The sequence below is a fragment of the Lissotriton helveticus genome, chromosome 6 (assembly GCF_964261635.1).
Source record: "Lissotriton helveticus chromosome 6, aLisHel1.1, whole genome shotgun sequence".
Taxonomy (NCBI): Eukaryota; Metazoa; Chordata; class Amphibia; order Caudata; family Salamandridae; genus Lissotriton; species Lissotriton helveticus.
The window spans coordinates 1,834,000,953-1,834,021,434 of NC_136067.1; the positions used below are offsets into that span (position 1 = coordinate 1,834,000,953).

General features: G+C 45.7%; 1 protein-coding gene across 1 annotated transcript in view; it reads right to left on the reverse strand.

Moving 5' to 3' along the window:
• NEK2 (NIMA related kinase 2) overlaps positions 1-20,482 on the reverse strand; it is a 204,583-nt gene that overhangs the window by 75,519 nt on the left and 108,582 nt on the right. The window contains exon 5 of the mRNA XM_078649740.1: positions 12,138-12,264. Coding sequence (XP_078505866.1) covers positions 12,138-12,264 — 127 coding nt within the window. The remainder of the gene's footprint in view (positions 1-12,137; positions 12,265-20,482) is intronic.

A 20,482-nucleotide genomic window follows, 5' to 3' on the forward strand; every position in this document is an offset into this window, starting at 1 on the left:
TCGGTGATAACACCTTGTAGCTCGAATGCGAATTGGAGAAGTATAACGCCAAACCTTGTACCTTTGCCTTTCCCGCCCAATTGGTGGCGTGCTGTCCGTTAAATAATAGGTTTTTTCTAGGAAATACACATTGAAGTTGGACACTTTTATATTGTCCATTCTTCGTGGGGACATTCCTTCTTGATTTACCAGTCTTTGCTCCACAAAACCCTAGAAAGAATTGATCATCCATACAGTTTCCTTGGTACAATCAATATATAAATTCAGTGTCTTGGCGTCCAAATAGCATCCAAATGTACAATATCCAAAATGGCTCAGATGAACAGGTTTGTCTGCAAGGAAGTGAGGTAAAGCATGCAGTATTGGCGATAGCCCGCAGTGACACAACGTAGTAACCCCTTTCTGAAGACAGGAAGCTCTGGTCCTCAACACCAACTTCTCTGGAAAGAAAGTCATAACGAGGATTAATTGAATGTGCCTGCAGCTTATTCACATGTTTAGACGATGTTATGACAATGAGAAAACTATCTTAATCATCAGAAGTCTGAAGGGATAACCGTGCTGCTGCTCAAAAGTAGGGGTGGGTGGAATTTGCGTAATTGTGTTAAGCAAATCTCCGCGAAACAGTAAAAAATCTATAACACGCATAAATTCTGCGAACACGTGGAATTGCTTGTTCGCGATGCTTTTTTCCTGTTCGCAATTGCTGTTTGCCTGCTCGGGGGAGGGGGGGGGGGGAAAGTATCTTGCAAACACACATTTTGAGAACGCGAACAAGCAAAAAATTTCACAAAGTTGCGGAACGCAGAATTTTGGGCAATTTCGCATTCTCCGCGGAACACAAAATTAGCCATTTCCGCGAGCGGAACGGAATTTACCGCCCAAGCCTACTCAAAAGGGCTGCACATCAAAAAAAAGAGGACTAAGTTCCAGTACCACTAAGGCATCACAAAAGGTTTTGATGGAAACAAATTATGTCAATCTTTCAAAAATCTGATCACAAAAGATGTTATCAATAACGAAGGCTGATTTGGCAAAATAAATAAAGCCAAAAGAGTTGCAATGTAGCCCTTAACTGTTCCCAAGGTAAGTCCTTGATGGGCTAAAGACAGAACAACCAATAAAACTTCAGACAACGTTGCCATAAAGGGTCAGTTTGATTGTGACTCATCAAACTGCAAATTTGTCCCAACGACCCGCATACACTGATTTTGTGGAAGGATGATTCGTCACTAAGATGACATCAACGACCTCAGACGGAGGCTGAAGGAGGTCATTTGCCACCGCTAAATCAGCAATTACAGAGATGCAAGCTGTAGAGGCACAGGTGAAGTACACTGGCCTGCAGCTGTAACAAAAGATTATCAGAGAACAGAAGCTCATACCCAGGAGTTCCGGGTACCACACTCCCCCAGCCCAATACAGCACTACTAGGATGACTAGAACCCAGTCATTCTTGATCAAGTTTAGAACTTGGGGCAAGAGGCAGTGGGGGCTAGGCTTACAGTAGTCCCAAGCACCACTCCAGATGGGGAGTCTCTGAGATAGCTGCTTTAGAAACTGCAGATCGCAAAAGGGCTAGCATTAAATGCTTATAGCTGTAGCAACAAAAATGCAGAGTTAAGGTTCTCCTCCTTGCTGGAAGACCCCCTGTGTCACTTCTAGGTTCAGCTGCTATTCGTAATCCCCTAGCAGTTTGCGACTGAGTTTACCAGCTTTGGCGCTTAAAGATGCCTTCAGCTTGTTGACCTCCGATTAATCCATTGGCAGGTCAGTACTTTCAGGAGGTGAAGGGCCTACTGACGGAGGGGCCCAGGAACCCACCGGTCCTCTTTGTTGCATAACCATAGGAGTAGTGTGGTCTGTGAACGCCTGCACCCAGCATTCCTTTGATGGTTGGTAGGAAGGCCTTCTATGCCAAGCAAATCACCCTCAACTCCAACAAATTCTACAACGCTCCCAGATAGCCCCCTAACAGCAGTGGTGTGTCCATGACCACAGTCTGCTCTGTATGGGCTAATTTATTTATTTGAAAAGTTTTTAAAGCGCGAACATGACCCTTGCGAGTATCAGAGCACTGTACACAAAGGCAGAAGCAAGCATGAACTCAGAACAGTTGAGGTCAACATTGTAAAACAACAAGGAGTAAACAATCAAAGTCAGATATCGGGTAGAAGGCCCTTCTAGTTCAGTTTCTCAATATATTTCCCGTAACATTCAGTAAAACAATCATAGAGTGGCTCGTCACTCGTGGCTCATCACAGCATAGTAGTGTAAATGACAAATCTGTAATCGGCCCAAGAAGTATTCTTCTATTATAGTTCCGTAAGGGCCCTAGAGTAAAATAACAGTTAAACATCCAATCAAAAATACATAGCGAAAGATATGTTGGTATAAATGTCAAATCTGTCAACAAGGGGACTAGAGAAAGAGTACATAGTGATGCAGTTAATGTCCACTCAGGAAAAGCCATTTGACCGGTTTCTTGAAATAGGCAGTGGAGGGATTGGTTCTCATCTCCGTCGGAAGAGCGTTGCAAATTCTAGGCCGGAGAAAGCACGTTTGTGCGTACTTTTCTTTTTGAATTTAGGAGGTTTCAAGAGTAGTGCTGACGTACTTCTTAAGTTCCGACCGGAGTCAGAAAGAACACGCTTGTTCGCCAGATAGGCTGGAGTGTTAAAATGCAGGGCTTTATGTGTGAGGCAAGCTATTTTGAAATGGATCCTGGCTTCAATAGCCAACCAGTTGAGCTGCAAACGGTCAGGTGTGATGCGATTGTGTTTTTTGGAGCCTGTGATGAGCCTGGCAGATGCATTGAGCATGGCTCTGAGAGGGGCAAAGCTGACTTTCGGAAGCCCTGCAAGGGTCACCAGGCCATATTCCAGTCATGATATCACCAGGGATTGTATTGCAGGCTGTAAGTCTTCTGGCAGAAGGAAAGGCTTGATTTTCTTAATTGAAGAGAGGCCTGCCACGGACCCAATCGCAGTTCAGCAACCACAGCTGCAGATCTATTTTTGCAGTCCCCTCAGAAATCTGGATAAAATCTGACAGATTTCCCAGATATAGTGGCCATTGCTATTTGAAATCCCACTGCTGAGCCCGCATGTGCCACTTAGTGGCTAGCAGGATGTAGGAGGCCAACAACCCAAAAGCCTAGGAGTCATCTGTATGGAGAACCAGGACCAAAGCTGAAACATTGGTTTCATAACCTGAATGTCCTGGACACACTGCTCCGTCGGAGAGCCAGGCAACTGTACCATATCCAAAATGGCTCAGATAAACAGGATCATCTCCGAAGGAGTCTGTTGTGGCTTTGGCATGTTGACAGTGATTACTTATGTTGTTTGCTTGAAGCGAGCTCACCTTCAACAGCCAGTCATTGAGGAAGCAGAAGGGTACCTCGAACTCTGATTCTGTGTAGCCACTACTGCCATCACTTTTGTGAACACCCAAGGGGCACTGGTGAGGACAAAAGTTAGCATTGTGAATTGAAAATTCTCCTGGCACACGTGAACAACGGGTAGCGCTGAGCTGCTAGGAGGACAGGGATGTGGAAATAAGCATTCTGCAAGTCCATGGTGACCATCCAGTCTCTACAGGCAGAGAGGACCAGGGTTACAATGAGCATTTTGAATATGTCCTTCCATAGGAGAGCGTTAAGAGGGTGAAGATCTAAAATAGGACGAAGGCTACTGTCCTTTCCAGCACAAGGAAGTAGTGGGAGTAACACCTAGTTCCTACTTCATAGGCCAGAACTCACTCTATTTTCTTTTTGGCCAAAAGGGCCGGCTCTGCCTGATGTAAGGACAGACAAACAGGTCACCTCCATAAGCCACTCTGAAGGCGGCGGTTGGTGCAGCGATCTAAAAATGAAAAGAAGGGCGTAGCCCCGATGTGCTATTTGAAACACACACTTGTCTGTCGCTATGGCATGCAACCCCAGGAGGATATACCGGATCTTGTCTCTAACAGTGTGGCTGGGTGCTAGCAAGGAAACACTAAAGTGGTTTCGTGGGTGCGGCTGCTGGAGGTTGCACAGCTAGTATCAGGTGAAATGTTCAGCCACTGGCACCCTGAAGCTCTTCATACCAGTTTTCCTCATCATATTAGGTAACATAGTCCTCCCCTTACTCATAATTGTTTACTGAATTTGTGCCAATAAGATGGCGTAACATGTGAGCCCTACCATGTTATAAGGACAAAATATGGAATTTGAAGGATTGCCTATTGGCTAAGTGCCAGCCAGCGCTGGTTGAGACTTTGGTACAGGTAGTGGTGGATTCAGTCCAGAGTCAGAAAGCCCTATAGGTTCTGCATACTCATTGAGCATCTATGGGAGAGGTTCTGGAGCAGGCAAAGTCTGTACTAGAACTGAATTCAAATGCTTGTCAAATGGGCACAGCTGGTGCTTAGGGTAGACCGGCCAGCAGAAGCCAGGCCGCAGATTCCTGCAAATCCTTAGGGACAATACATCTCTTTATTTGTTCATCTGCCCTTGGCCCCTTTTCGGAGGTGGTCTGATCATCTAGATCACATCACCTTCTGCTACCTAAAACATCTGCAAGTGGAAACAAATTCTGTACTCTCTCATACTTTTAAAGCCATTACCATTTTGCCCCACTAGCTGGTACCTTTTAGACATGAAGAACAAGTTACTTAGCTTTAGTAAAGCCTTATTTAGTAGAGAAATGATCTAGCCACAGATTCCTTTCCTTTGAATTTCCCAGGCGTCAAGACTGGATCTGGAATATTTTTCTCCAGGCAATAGCCCTGCCCGCCAGTAGGTGGCGTTGAACACCTATATATGCACAACATTGACATGCTGATGTCAGTTACTTTTCACGACTTTCCATGCCAGAAACGCAGAGATATAAATAGTATTGACATTGGTGTGTTTTTAAGAAACAGGGGGTCTGAAAGGGAACAGCCATGACCCTAGAACCTTCTCAGAAGCATGGATGGGTGGGTCGGTAAGGAATCTGTGGCTAGATCATGTCTCTGTCTCTACCAGATAAGCCAGTACTGAAGGTAAACAAGCATTTGAGGTTTGAGATATTGGCATTGTAAATGACACTTCCTTTTATTGATGTTTTGTTTTTTAAAAATATAAATAAAAGGCATTGTTATTTACAATGCCAATAGCTTAAGCTCACGTAAATGCGAGATCTACTGCATTGCAAATGCTTGTTAAGCCAAACGGTGCAAGGCCCCTACGCCCGGGATGGGGCCAAGGGAGCAGAGCCGCAGAGCGCAGAACCCCCCGGAAACAAGCACCCAGAAGCCTCCTGGCCCCCATGGCTTCACAAAGCGCACGTTATCTCATTTGAAAAGAAGATGACGTGTACTTGTGTGAGCTGCCGACACTGGACTGGCAGCGACGCCGCTGATGCCCAGATGGGCCCCAGGGCTGGACGGGCACCCCCGAGGGCATCTTTAAACCCCCTTGTACGGGCTTCGGCGGCATCCTGTGCCAGTCAGCCGCACACGGACGGTTTGCCCGCAGGGAGGCCCGGATTCCGGGTTTAACAGAGCACTTCCTTCTGCTGGGACATGAGGAGGCCGGATGAGCCGTGGTGAGAACCTGGGATGCCGGGGGCCGCTGGAAGGAAGGCTGCGGAGTCAGCCATGCGTGCCAGCCCAACCTGGCACCCGTAGTGTCAGGTATGTGGCCAATGGCAGCTGACGGCGGAGGGCAGCAGAGTAAGGTGCGAGGTAATGCCACCTGACAGCCAGAGGTAGCTTGCAGGGCAGGGTGAAAGGCAACTATGCCAGGCATGCCCCCCAGGCAACCACAGGCAGCCGCAGTGTCAGGTGTGGGGTCAATGCCAGCTGACGGCGGAGGGCAGCAGAGTAAGGTGCCGGGTAATGCCACCTAACAGCAACCGGGGGAAGACAAAAAGGGGAGTAATAGGCAAAATGGGGAAGAGAAGCTGAGAAAAAAATGAAAAGGGAAAACGTGAGAGCAAAGAGAGTAAGAGGCAACGAAAAAAGGGAGGGAAAAGCGTAAGGAGACAAAAAGGAAAGAGAAAAGGACAAGGCAAGATGGATAAGTAAGATAAGAGGAAAGGAGAGAAGAGCGCTAGGAAAACGAAGAGGTAGAGAATTAGGGAAAGAGCAAACAGTGGAAAGTAGCAATAGGAAAAGGGAAGAAAAAGGGAAGAAAGGCGAGCAGGTGTCTAGGAAAAGTGTCTGTGGAAGAGTAATGGGAGACAAAGAAAAGTGAGCGAGAGAAAAGTGAGCGAGGAGGGGAAATGAGAGCGGCGATTAGGAAACGCGAGCCTGAATTAGATGCAGGAGGAAAGGATAAAAGGGACATTAGGAAGGAGAAAGAGCAGGAAGTGGAGAAACAACAAGGGACAGAGAAGAGGAGAAAAGAAAGAGGAGGAAACGAGAAAGCTGTAGTGCGCCGAGAAAAGGGAGAGGAAAAGGAAACAAGAATCCCGGAACACCTGGCAAAAGCACGCAGCCATGCACGTGTACGGAAAAAAAAAATGCGCACGCCTGTGCACATCCCGACGCTAATGAAAGTAAACAAAGATGGTGTTGGGCTGTCCACATGCGTGTGCATTTTTTTGTCCGTACGTGTGCATGTTTAGCTTTGTGGATGGCGAGTGCAGCCATCTTTGTCCATCTGGACGCGCATGAATTCAGCTTTGGCTGAATCGATTGCAAAAGGTCCTTTCCATGGCGAAAGCAGCGCATGCACTGCTTTCGCCAGGTGAGACCTAAAAACGTGCCCATCTGATAGAGACATCTAGCCGCAGATTCTAAACCTTTGAATAGTTACCCTAGCAATGCCATTCACAGAGGAACTGTGGACAAATTTACACTAGAAAATCCAGCAGGACTCAGGGGCCAAAATGGCCGTCCTTGCGGACTTGACTAGCCAGGCATTAATGTTTAGTGAACGTGTGCAGAGATGCCCAAGCTGCTGCCTGACAGATGTCCAGGAGTGGTACTCCACGTTGCAAAGCAGTGGTAGCAGCCTTAGCTCTGATGAAATGAGCCTTCAGGCGGCTGCTTCTTGGACAAAGCATAACAAATTTTGATGCAGAGGATGACCCCACAGGAGATGGTCCTCTTCTGCACCGCACAACCTTTCTTCACTCCAACTCACCCCATGAAAAGTTGGTTGTCCACCAGGAACTCTTTTGTGCTGTCAAGGTAGAAGGACAGCGCTCTTTTTGGGCCCAGGCAGTGGAGCGGCTCCTCTTCTTTAGAGGGATGCGCAGCAGCATAGAAAGTTGTCAAGGTGACAGATTTCCCCACAGGAAATGGAGTTACCACTTTCAGAAGTGTGAAGCACCAATTTTCTGTAAAACATATTACAAATTTGTTCCACCAGCAGGCCTATACAGTCTTAGTGAAGGGTCGCCTGGCAGCCAGAATAACATTCCAGACTTCAGGAGGAAGGCCGAAAGCTATCAACTGCCACCGCTCAATCCCCGACTCGTGCAGAATTGACAGGCTCGGGTGGAGGACCCTACCCTGCTCCTACGACAGAGGATCATCCCAAAGGGGCAGCCTGATTGGAGGATTGATGCTCATTTGCAGAAGCACAAGATGCCACACTGTCCGAAGCCAAAAGGATGACTTGGGCACGGTCTCTCCTGATCTTCTTGAGCACTCTGGGCAGGAGTGAAATGTGTAGATAGGCGTACAGGAGGCCTGAGCTCCACTCTAGACTAAATGCGTCTCCGAGCGAGAGCCACATAGGAAACTCCAACGTGCAAAACTGTTGACATTGCGCATTCTCTGCGGAGGCAAACAGATCTGACCAAGGCTCACCCCACTTTTGAAAGGGACCTTGTGCCACCTCCGGACTAGCTGCCATTTGTGATCCGCTAGGCATTAACAGCAGAGTTTGTCTGATCCGGCGTTCAGGGAACCTGCCAGGTGTTGAGCCTCCAGGGATATGCCCTGCTATTCCAGAAATGTCCAGTGACGCAGAGCTCTTGACAAAGAGTCCACGAGCCCACTCGGATCTGCTTGTTACAATATCACATGGCGGTGGTGTTGTCCGTGAACACTTGCACTAGCCTTTCTTTGATGGAGGGTAGAAAGGATTTCAATGCCAGCAGGGCTTCACAGAGCTTCAGCATTTTGATGTGGATACCTGATTCTGAAGGACACCAGAGTCCTCTGATCTCCACCTCCCCCAGATGGCGGCCCTATCCCAGAAGTAACGCATCGTCACTACCGTGAGATCTGGTCGAGGAAGAGAGTGGGGATTGCCTCTGACTCAATCGCGGTTCATCAGCCACCACTGCAGGTCTCGTACAGTTGCCTTCAAGATCTGGACCATGTCAGAAATATTCCCCTGGAACTTCAGGTCCCACTGCAGAGCCCGCATATGCTACTGTCAGGATGCAGGAGGTCTTGAGGAGCAGCAGCCTCAGTCATTCTCACCGAAATCCAGGATGGAGGCTGAAACATCAGTATCATACCCTGAATATCATGGACTCGCTGATTGGGAGGATAAGCCCAAAACTGCACTGTATCCAGAACGGCTCCAATGAAGGGGAGTGTCTGAGAGGGAGTCAGGTGAGACTTCGGTAGGTTGAAAGTGAACCCTAGCAAATGCAGGAGGTTCGCCATAGTCTGGAAGTGGGAGACGCCAGCCTGGGGCCAGAACCGTACTCTGACCACCAGACCCATGTTGTCAGAACAAACCGTGGCTGAATCTGTGCATGGGTTGCTGAACCTGCGCAGCTCGGTGGCTGGGGAGTGGCTAGCGCGGCTGCACTCCCCTTCCATAGCCATGAAAGGGGCATATTGGAGGCATGTGGCAACTGAGAGGCCCAAGGACGTGGCCATAGCCTGCGAGTCCTTAAAGCATTCCAGCACAGTGTCTGCCTGGTCTCCGAAGAGAAGGGTGCCATCAAAGGGCATGTCCATGAGAGAGGACTGGACATCCCCCGAAAAGCCAGATTTTCTCAGCCAGGTGTGGTGCCTGACGGCCTCAGTCGCTGAAATCACTCTGCACAGCAAGTCGGTTGTGTCGAGAATACACCGGATGACAAACTTTGCTGCAGCTCTCCCATTTGATACTGCATAGAAGAGGATGGCAAGGGCCTCCTCCGGGGCCTGTGGTAACACTTGCAAAACTGTTTCCCACAAAGTATGGGAATAACGGCCCAATATGCATACAGTGTACACCACTGCAATGCAAGTGTGGAGGAAGAAAAAAAATTCTTACCCCAACTATCCAGCCTCTTGGATTCTCTATACGGGAGAGCGAAAAGGAATGTGCAGTGAGATTTAGATGCCTGGACTACCAAGCTCTCTGGGTAGGTTGGATAATGAGTAAATTTGGATCGCCCGGAGCAGGGTGGTGGCAGCGAGCAATCGTCCTATTTACAGGAGCTCCTGGGCTGGGTTTGGCTTGAACCAGGTTCCCAGTAGAACATCCTCGAGGGCTTCATTAAACGTATTAAGGGTTCAGAGGAGGAAACTCCCGGTTGCAGCACCTCCGTCAAGATGTTAGGCTGACTATCACTGAAGGATGTTGAAGGCCAAGGACCTCAGCCACCCTTCGCTCCACCATAGCATAAGACACTCCCTCCTGCATAGCTATGGTAGGAGAAATAATGCCAGTATCTGGAGAAGTATGGCTTCACCCAATTCCTCCTACCAGTCCCTTTCCTCTTCTGGGTAGTCTTCTAAAGGGTCCAATCTTCTCCTACTACTATCCCTTCAGAATAAGGCTCAGTAAACAACCTAGAACCTGGAGGCACTGTCGGTGCCGGAATCGATGTCGAGTCATGCCGTACTGGCTCCAGGTCATTCGGGATGAGAATGGTGTTGACATAGATGGTGGGCACTGGCGGCGTCAGGAGCAGTGTCGGGGAAGGTTGCAGTGGCACGATCGACATAGATCCAGATCCGTGGGGGAATCAGCACCGGAGCTGCCGGCGCAGAACATAATGGAGCTCACATCTGACCCTGAAATCGTACTAGAGGGTTCAGGCTGCCCAAAAAGGAGATGTACAGCCTCATAAAATTCACTGAGTTGGGCGAGATTGCTCTGGCTCCTGTTAAATCAGGAAGGCGCAGAGCTGACCCAGTCACAGATTCCGAAGAGCAAGGCCTTGAATGCCGAGGCTCCTCGGTCGCGTCGGCTGATGGATTGGAAGAGGTTGAAGCACACTTCGACTTTGTGCTTCCTGTGCCTCAAAACTGAATGTCCCAATGATTTTGCATGGGTGGAAGAGGACTTGGGACTCGTGGAGTGGCACCCAGACCTTCCTCCTGAGTGGGACCGCAACCTCCGAGACATCAAGCAACATGGTGTCACCTGCCGGGCCGCAAGCAGCTTTAGGGACCGATCCCTGAGAGCCCTCGGGGCCATGGCCTGGCAGTCGAAGCACGACTTCGAGTCGTGCTCCAGATACCGTAGTCAAACCAAATGCGGGTCAGTCACCTAGATGGCACGGTGACAGTCGCTACCTGGCACGGTGACAGTCGCTACATGGAGCGGTGACAGGTGCCGCAGATAACCTTACCACCAAAAAAGGGGTCAACAAAATGTTTTAAAATCCTGTCAAAAAGTGACAGAGGGTTGATCAGTGGTTGACTAGCGTGGAAAGAAAAGATCAGACGTCAGTGCGCCGAGGTGACGCTTATATAGTTGATGCGAATGCCACTTTCGGCACGGAAGTCACTTCCAGGAATGGACATCACGCGGAGCCGACCAACGCCACCTATAGGCACACAAGGGTATTGCTCGAAGAAAAATCTTCGGGATCCAGTCTGATGCCTGGGAAATTCAAAGGTAGGTAATCTGCAACTACATATAGATAACCATTTTAAGTAAACAGTGGTCCAGCTGGACAGTAAATTTAATAATTGATCAAAAGAACACATTTATACAATTATTAAATTTACTGTCCGGCTAAAATACGGACGCCCATTGTCCTTATTCACTTTGTGGGTTCCCTTGTCTTTTTTTAAATAGATGTACATAAGCTGCATAATTTATTCTGGATGTTTCCATTCCTTTTGCATCACTGCCATAAAGGGCCAATGCACCAGTATGCTGGTCGTGGTTCACTGTTCATATTTGTCAAATAGTTCCATTCTTCTCATTCAGTCAATGAGAAAAAGAATCCCAGATTTTCTGAAAACTTTAACATTATAGAATATGCATTTATTAAAATGATTTCCTTCAGCTGAATAGATGATACTTTAGTCGTATATATATGTCCCAGGATGATTTCTCACCAGAAAGAATAGCAACTAAAGGCCCAATGATTTAATTGTTTATCATGCTTACTGGATATCAATACCATAGCGTCTACTGGCGGCAGGTCTAGCTGTTTGTGCATCATTGTGACTTTATCATGTAATGGTGCTGGCCTTGGCCACTGCCTCTGCATGCTTCCAACACACAGCCAACCTCCCAAAAGAGCAAATGTGCTTCCCAGCCCTCCACCCATTGGGGCTCAAATGTGTACCTCGCCATGAGTCTGTAGCACCAATGCATTTGTCCCAGCAACCACCACCGTAAACGGCTGAGCAGGAAGAAACGTCTCTGTGCATGAAGGACATTCTGCCTCTATTTATGCGGACAGAGCCTCTACCAGTGGACAGATGGGGAAAAAAGGCAAAGGAGGGCAAAGAGGCTCACTTTTAGAATCACATATAAAGGTTATGATACAGGTGGGCAGCTGCTGGGACAACAGGAGTCTGTCAAGCGGCATAAGTTGTAAAGGAAAGGATGAGGAAAGCATGAGGACACGAGGTAAAAAAAAAATTCTGAATGCACTTACATAACGATTTACAAACATAATACTTATACAATGTTAACATTTCAACATGAAGGATATGCATTTCAGAAGTGATTATCAAACATAAGTAACCTGCAGTACAAAAAGATGGACTTAAGTGCCAACTATAAACCAGTAATGGAGCATAAAATCCTCTACTATGTACACAAAATCACAAACTAGTACATTAATGAATTATTGGAGGACCTACCAAAATAAATACCTACATTGTATGATCAAGTGTGTTACTGATATTATGATCAACTATGGATGGCTAAAGGAAGTATTGATTGGGAAATTACAGTACAGCAAATGTAAAAAACAAAAACCTTTAAAAGGCAGGATATTAAAAAGAAAGGTGTTTACCTTCAAACTTAGCATTTTGACAATCACTTTATACAACTCATCAGAGTAACGAAATGGTATTCGTGAAAACCTCCCTTCCTTTATTTTTTCTGACAGCATCTTCTGGTTGTAAGCAGTGAACGGTGGCCTGAAAAACAATCCTTCATAAATATTTTATTGCAGTTTTATCATAATCAAAACACACAGTGTGGATGATACAGTTAAGGAAGAAACCTCTACGGCACCAGCAACCACACAAGATGAAGCATCTACTTAGTGGTCCCAGTTGATCTCCGTAATATCTACTAGAATTACTTATCTGTAAATGGCAAGGGAAGCATTGGTCATACTGAAGATGTATCTTAAATAAGTAGTTTATTTCGATTGTGATGCAGTGCTAAGGATTTCCTCTTAGTTTTTGTAGCAGTTCTGAAATAGCCAGAGTTCAATAGGTATGAATAGAAGTGTATGCAGCAGTCAACTACTATGAGGGCCCTACGCTAGTCTCCAACGACAACTGTTGGACCCAGTGAATATAACATAGCCCAATCACTGAAACTGTAAAGCAGATGATTCTTTTCGATTCTGTTTTTTATAAAATTGTTTACACTATAATAGAAAACTAGCATCTCTGAAAAGAAATACTACACTTGGTTCAAGAGAAAAAAGGGCACATTCACAAAGTAATGCAAAAAAATCCAATTTTTTGGAAGAAAAAAACACAGACTGAACAAAGTAGACACAGTGAACAACAGGACATATAAAAGATATTTCAGATGAGCCTATTCCTTGAGGTTTTCTTGCTAGGATACTTGAATGAATTTTGTCAGAAAGGCCCATGTACCGGTATGCAGTCTTTACCACGCAGGCCCTCTTTTGGTTATTTACTACACACGCAGGTAAGTTTTTTTTTTTTTTTTTAAATGTCAGTATTATATCCCTTTTTTTATAAAAAGATTTAAGAGTTATGAGACGGTACAGGGAGTCATAGCTAAGGGAGGGTAGAGATAAAGGATTTCTGGTGTTTACCATAAAAAAAGGAAAAATGTTTTTATGTGTATTTTTTAAAGGGGAGCTTGTGGTTGAACCTACCCCCCCACCTCAATGAGCAAATATATATATTTATGAATATCAGAAAATGCAAGCGCATTACATTGTAACGCCATAAGTAGTAAAGCCTTACTTGTTATTAAAGAGTGTTGTAAATATCAATACGTTGTAAAGCCCGGAAAGTTTAGGCATGTGTGGTAAATGAATGTGTGTTGAAGTCTGATATTAAGCTAAAACATCCTACAAGAAGAGCTCCTGAACCAGGAGCTTATCGGGTCCTTCACACCAACGTCACACTGTCTGAACTATCTTATGAGGGAGATGGTGTAGTAGACAATACAAAACTAACCATGCATCAAAATATATCCCAGCCCATATGGAAGAAACAATGCTTCTATATGGAAGATGGACACTGCAGTGAGCTAAATCGAAAATATGGAGGTTTCGAAAGCAGAGAAATCTTCATAACCTTCAGATAAAGACCATCACCACCAAGTGCAATCTGCAGAGAATAGCTGCTTCGAGACGGAGTCCATCACTTGGAACGGCATCAGAATACTCCTGGCAAGGGCCAAGTTTATACCTTCAAGCAAAGCTGGCCAAAGTCCATGCGAGATGCCGTCCTGATGGGCAATACCCCATAGAACAATGAACACATTTAACAGAGGACTCCCACAGTGTTCCTTGCCCAACCTTGGGTAGCGGGACCAGAGAAACAAAAACTATCCACAGAAGATAAATATATTATGTGCTATATGCAACAGCACAACTGCACAATGCAAAACAGGTTTAATTTTTTTTATTAGATTTTGCCAGAATCAATCACAGATGTGTAACAAAGGCACAAGAACAAAATAAGAGACGCAGCTAAGGTGTAACTGAAATTTGAGAAAACTTGAGTAAACACATAAGAATATAATAATCACCCCACCCACTTTGGGATGAGACTGTACCCGATCCATAAACATGCATGAAAAAAAACACACAGATAGACCTGTCAAAACCTTCAGTTCAACGTTAGACAAATAAAAGTTACGTTTGCAAGCTATTCCATCACTCCCTCTGGAACCCCGACCAGAGTCTGTCAAACTTCCTAAGAGAACGGATACCGCTTACTTTGGCGAGAGCGAGTGCAGACTCTTATATCTGCTGGATGTTAGACCACCACTCCGTGGCCTACGGCAGGGCTGAAGACACCCAGAATCTAGCAATGCAAAGTCTATCAGAGACAATAATTATAGACAACAACCGCGTTAGACCAGAATCCTATTCCGCTCTATATCCAATCATTATTTCCTTTGGAGTAAATTGTATTTCGAAGCCACAGCATAATACTGTCAGTTGACACACCCCCTACCCAAAATTCATGCAGGACAGGATTTCCTTCTGGCTTTGTGCAAATATGTCATGATGTTAGAAACTCACCTGGTCAATAGGAGCCTTACATCTAGACAAAAAGTAACTCCTCAGCAGTAGGTATTTAAAAACATTGTGTTAGGGAATATCATAAAAGGTTTGCAGCCCAGCAAACAAATGAAATCCATTCAGATCATATAGCTGCCCCACCGTGTCCACCCCTAATCGTGACCAAGCCCTGCCATTCGTCATGTAATACCTCCGGGAATCCCAGGTTATCTCATAATGGTGTATTGTCATTTATGAACACTCGAGAGTATTTTGCACACATCTCCCACCAAATAAAAATAATATACTTAATGAACTTAAATCTAACCCGCTCATAGTAGTTTGGGTCCATCAATATGTAGAAGAAAAGCCTGCAATGCGACCCAAAGGCAAGTCGATATTCCTGTATTGACTGATCTGGTTCAACTAATGTAAGAAATTGTGCAGTCAGCCAGCAAACGCTGCTCAGTAATACAACTTAAAATCTGGTAGTTGTAGCTTCCCCCCACCCAAGCCTGTACAGAAGCTTTGGAGCTGTAAGAGCTCACCAAGCTTGCTTAGATCTCTAAATGAAGCTGCTTATGGCTCCTTCAAGTCGTTTAAAAACGAATTTAGGACCCCGAGTGAAACTGCCCAGAATAAGTATAAGAATTTCGGAAGTATATTCATTTTTATGATGTGGTAACGGCTGATACTTACCGGCAGCCTGTTCCCGAACCGCAATTTAGAGACAACCGATTGCAGCAGGGGCCCGTAATTTAGCTTAAAGAGGTTATCGACCTGGTAGGGCGATCACTTGGCTAGAGGAGAAAATACACACTTGGTCTAAGCTTCCATTATCCCTCGCAGGACAAATAGCGATAATGAAGATTATTGTCCTGCCAAATGTTCCATCTATTCGCTAACATTCCTATACCGCTTACATCACAATTTTTCAAGCGTCTAAAATCCCCTATGGTTATCATTATATGAGTGGGCATTATACGGGTGGGCAAACAACCCAGAGTATTCTGGGAGCTCTCACTCTCCCGCTCGCACAAGGCAGAATGGGGGCTCCGGACCTAACACTTTATGCTTCTTGTGCTCAAGCTCAATATCTACACTTTTGGCTGTATCCGACACCATACCAACCTGCTGTATCCGACACCATACCAACCTCATGTGACTGTAGAGCAGGACCGTGCTGCCCTTGCCCCTTAAATGGGTGTTCCAGTATACTAAAGAAATGAAAGGCCAGCGTTTGCTCTCCTCTGGTGGGTGTGTTGCGATAGGTCAAGGACAGCTTACCTGAAAATCGTCGCCTCATTGTCGTGTGGCTCCTATTGGCTAAGCGCAGAGAGGCTATGGGGCAGGTGCCCTGCCCCCACTATCAAAGCTGGGCTGCGGGATGTCGCATTCTGTCAGGAACAACTATCCACTTACTGGGAACTCATGCCACTCAGGTCCAGACCCAAGGATATTTGGAGTCTGTTCACCAACTGGCTTCGACAACAAAGCTCCAACACCTCCACTCAGATGACCCCACCATAGCGGACACAATGTTGCATTAAGCTTTTTGTCACCCATCACAATAGATATATCTGTTTAATCCCTGCCGTTTCATACATGGTCCACCAGATGGATGTCAGGTATTATATTGTGGGTGTATTGTCTCCTGTTACCACCTTGAAATGTGTTGGATGGGTGGAACTATAGCTTTATCAATGACACACTTGACAGCACATATGCAATTGTTTACAATACAGCTTATTTATTTATTTTAGGAGTTTTATATAGCGCTAGCTGGACCCGAGGGTATCAGAGCGCTTTACATCAAGTAAATTATGCGCAAATAGGCAGTACAGTGTATAGTAAAACATGGGGCGACATGTACATACATGGTTACTTCCCTATAATCCCATTTCCCCTGGTTATCATTTAGTTATTGTTTTTTCTTTATTTCAGAGAGTTTGAGAATGCCATATGTTCTCTGGTCTGAATATGCAAAATTTCAATAAATACATTTCTGTATCTCCTTAACCGAGGCACGTATTTCGCCGCGGTGCGGGAGTTCTAAAGAGTGGGTGGGGTGCATCGGGCATCGGTCGTGTGCAGCACTGGGCAGGTAGTGCTGGCCGTTGGCCGACATGAGCACGGAACGGGTAAAAAAAAAAAAATAGATGTTATCGACCCTTGCCTCAATTTATTACCCAGATAAATAGCCAAGGAAACTGCCCTAGAGATCCGAACCACTGGCCTAAAATTCACATTAACAGAGTTTCAGCTACATTTAATTTATAGCCAGTGTATGTCAAACCGGTCTGCCTTTCAATCGCACATTTCATAGCATCCGATGGATTGGTCGAGTATTTAGTGACATCGTCAGCATCAGCGCTAATTTTCAGTTCACAATCTCCAGAGACCATAGGCCACAATTGTTCAGCAATGATTACAAACAAGGTTTAAGATAAAGAGCAAACAAAAGAGGGGAAAGCGGCCACCCTTTCCTTGTGCCCTCGATGTATCTTAAAATGTAGCAAAGAAATCCCAGAACAAACAAGCTTGGCATATGGAGTCTTGTATAAGGACTGCACCCATCTGTAAAACCGATTGCCAACCCCGAAAGCCCCCCCCCCCGTAACCCACAGAAAGTCCCAGACCAAACGGTTGAAGGCCTTTTCGGTGTCCAATAATATAATACCCAGCTCTTTCCCAGATTCTTCAGTTACTTCGAACGCAGCAATTGCTGTATTACTGTGACTGGTGGTGCCCCTGCCAAGGATAAGGCCATGTTGCTGTTGGGGCACTAAACCAGCGAGAAAGTGAGGAAGCCGAAATGCAAATAAGTTAGCAAAAATGTTTAGCGTCAGTGTTAATCAAAGAGATGGGTCAGAGGGAAACTAGAAGGTCCTACAAGATGGCTTCAAGTAAAGCCAAAAAAAGAATGGGAAAAAGATCGCTGGTCGTCGATCTGCTAAGCTTGTCGCAAAAATGACATGCAGCGATTTTGACTCTTAGTGACCAGGGGTGATGCAGTAATACCTCAGCCACCCAACAATAATAATTGCTGCCTGGCACCGTCATTTTAGCTCATTATACACTGGAGAAATTGAGCATACAAATGTGGCCCTTGAGCCTGAAGTCCATTGTCCCAAGACGAATGGGCTTTTCACTCTATCAGATATAAGGTCCAGAATCAACTCAATTCTTAGATCTAAAGCACCTGGGCCGGATGCTATCCCTGGAGGTCTCTCAGTAACACTGAGAATTGTCAATCTAAATTCTTACTCTAGCCAATGGTATCGATGCAGGCTCCACAATTCAAGCTTCTAGGAGGGGAGCGAGAGTAATTCCAGTGATCAAGAAGGGTGACCGCTTGATGCCTCCGAATTACAACCCTATTAGCTTGATCGATAGTGCTTAGAAGGTCTTTGGCCGTGCACTCCTTGTAAAAATACAAACTTTTATAAGTGACAATAACATTCTGTCTCTTTATCAAGCAGGATTTCGATGGAAAGTAAGCACTATCGATCAAGTTTTCCGCTTTCTGTTATCAGCTTGGAAGACTGTAACTATTGTAACTATTAGCCAGAGAAGCTTATTGACCTACGGTCTGCATTCAACCTCATCTCTAGACGCAGACTCTAGTGTGTTCCGAAGGAGATGGGCCTCCCCTCCGGCATACTAGCATTGGTTGTTCGCCTACATGAGAACAACTACGCAAGGGTCCGATGGGGTGGCCGTGGCCAACCGAGTGACCCCAATCAGGGTAGACAGGGGGGTCTGCCAGGGATGCGTGTTGGCTCCTACCCTTTTCTCACTCTTTATTAACGGCGTTGTACAGCATCTTGCGGACAGTCCAGCCGACGTGCCAACCCTGGAGGGTTTTGACAAGGTGACAACATTACTCTTCGTCAACGATACCCGGATAGTCTCCAAGAGCCCCAGTGGCCTGCAACATATTTTAAAATGCTTTGAATCCTTTTGCGCATTGAGGTCTCGACGTTAATACCTCGAAGACCAAACTTTTAGTGCGGAGTCCTCGTAGAGCTTTCAAAAGTAAGCTGTTTCTGGATCGGACCTCGAGAGAGAGAGAGAGATAGAAAGCACCTTTGATTATTTGGATGTTACTCTCTCTGAAGATTTGACTTGGAAACATCATGTTAAGACGCGGGACCTCCACCACAGGAGAATCACAGGGGCCCTGATCAAAGAGCAGAAAACCCCATTGAGTAAGCCAATAGCTGCCCCTCTTTGCATCATATGGCTGTGGGTGCAGTTTTTTACGGAGCCAAACTCTGGGGGTTTGACAAATTGGACACATTGCTTACAACCGAAAATAAATTATTAAGATCATAATGTTCATTTCCCCAGAGCACTCCCATGCATCCAATGAGATTAGACCTAGGCATTACCTCAATTGTAGAAAATGCCCAGCTAAGACCCTTACTCTTTTGGCTATGCCTAAAAACCACCCCTGAGTTACATCCATATGCTGCTGCCCTGGATGAGGTATACACAATTGATCACTTCAGGAAAATTGGATGGATGAGTAAGAAGTCTATGATCGATACTATAGAGTTGAAAGGCGCATGGGACACTAAAGACCAAGCATTGCTACCGAGTAAAGCCCTGATTAAGAAGCAATATTGGGACTGGGTGGCACAGTCTATTACTTTCTAACTTGGGGCCGTTTAGCACTTGATTTTATGGAGTTTAAACAGACAGGCGCCTTTGAATAATACTTGGAGGCCATCACAATTTCGCAGGATAGGAAGCTTTACATGCAATTCAGATTTGGCTCCCTTCCTGTAAACACCTTTTCAGCCTCCTGGCGTAAGTCACCTACTGTATCGCAGCTTTGCCCAGGCTGTGCCCTTGCAGCCGAGTCAATCAGCCAAATTTTCTTTGTGTGCCCCAGATACCAACTTGCAAGAACTAAGTGGTTGGCTGTGGCTTGGTACCCGTTGCCACAGTAAAGCCTTGCACATTTTAATATCGGACTCAAGTCTTTTAATAGTTTGTGCAGTTGCCAAATTTCTTCATAGGATGTGGATCATCAGGAGGTCCATGATGAAATTACAGCCATTTTAACGTTTTTTTCCTTAAAGACTCGTTGTTATATTGTTTAATCTATGTATATAACCATTTTTGGTTTGGTTTGAGTGCTATTTTTAGCATAGTGCCCGCATGGCGGGTCATGCTATTCTGTTTTTACAGTATAGACTTATGCAGCCATAGCTTATAAATGTTTTGCAAACCCTTTTAATAGTTTTTATCATGGTTTTAGCAATTTTGTCCAAGTGGCCACTGCTCAATGAGTCCGATCTACTGTTTTTCGCACATATAAATCTACCTTTCTTGTACTGCAGGCACATTAGTGGAGAAGTGTGGCTCACTGGTTAGAGGAGGCAGACCCTGAAGCAGAGGTCAGACCCGGGACCAGGGTTCAATTCCCGACGCGGCAGGGTCTTGAGCTCAAATATCCACGGACTCGATAATTCTCGTTTCGGTGCCTACTCGAATCACGGGTTCACACTCTGCAGCTCTGGGCATTAGCCTGCTTAATCTCCACTACGGCCCCCCCGCGGCGGGATGCCTGGCTTTCACCTTGGAGAAGCCAGGACGGGTTCCCAAGGCAAGCGCCGAGATGCCTACGGGTAATCGAGCGCTATATAAGAACTCATAATAATAATAATAATTACCTAGGCTATCATTCATTATTGTCGATCAATGGTTCAGATGGTCTGTGATAGTTTTTTGCTATCAGCCTTAGTACGTTATGCTCCATTTTCTGTTGGTATTGTGCGCACTTGCACTTTTTGGTCCTCCCACCATGGGTTGCAGATTAATAATTGTTCCGGACTTCAACACCATGTTATTAACCTCCTTATACGTGTATTTAGATGATAGTTTTTAGCTACCAGTTTTTA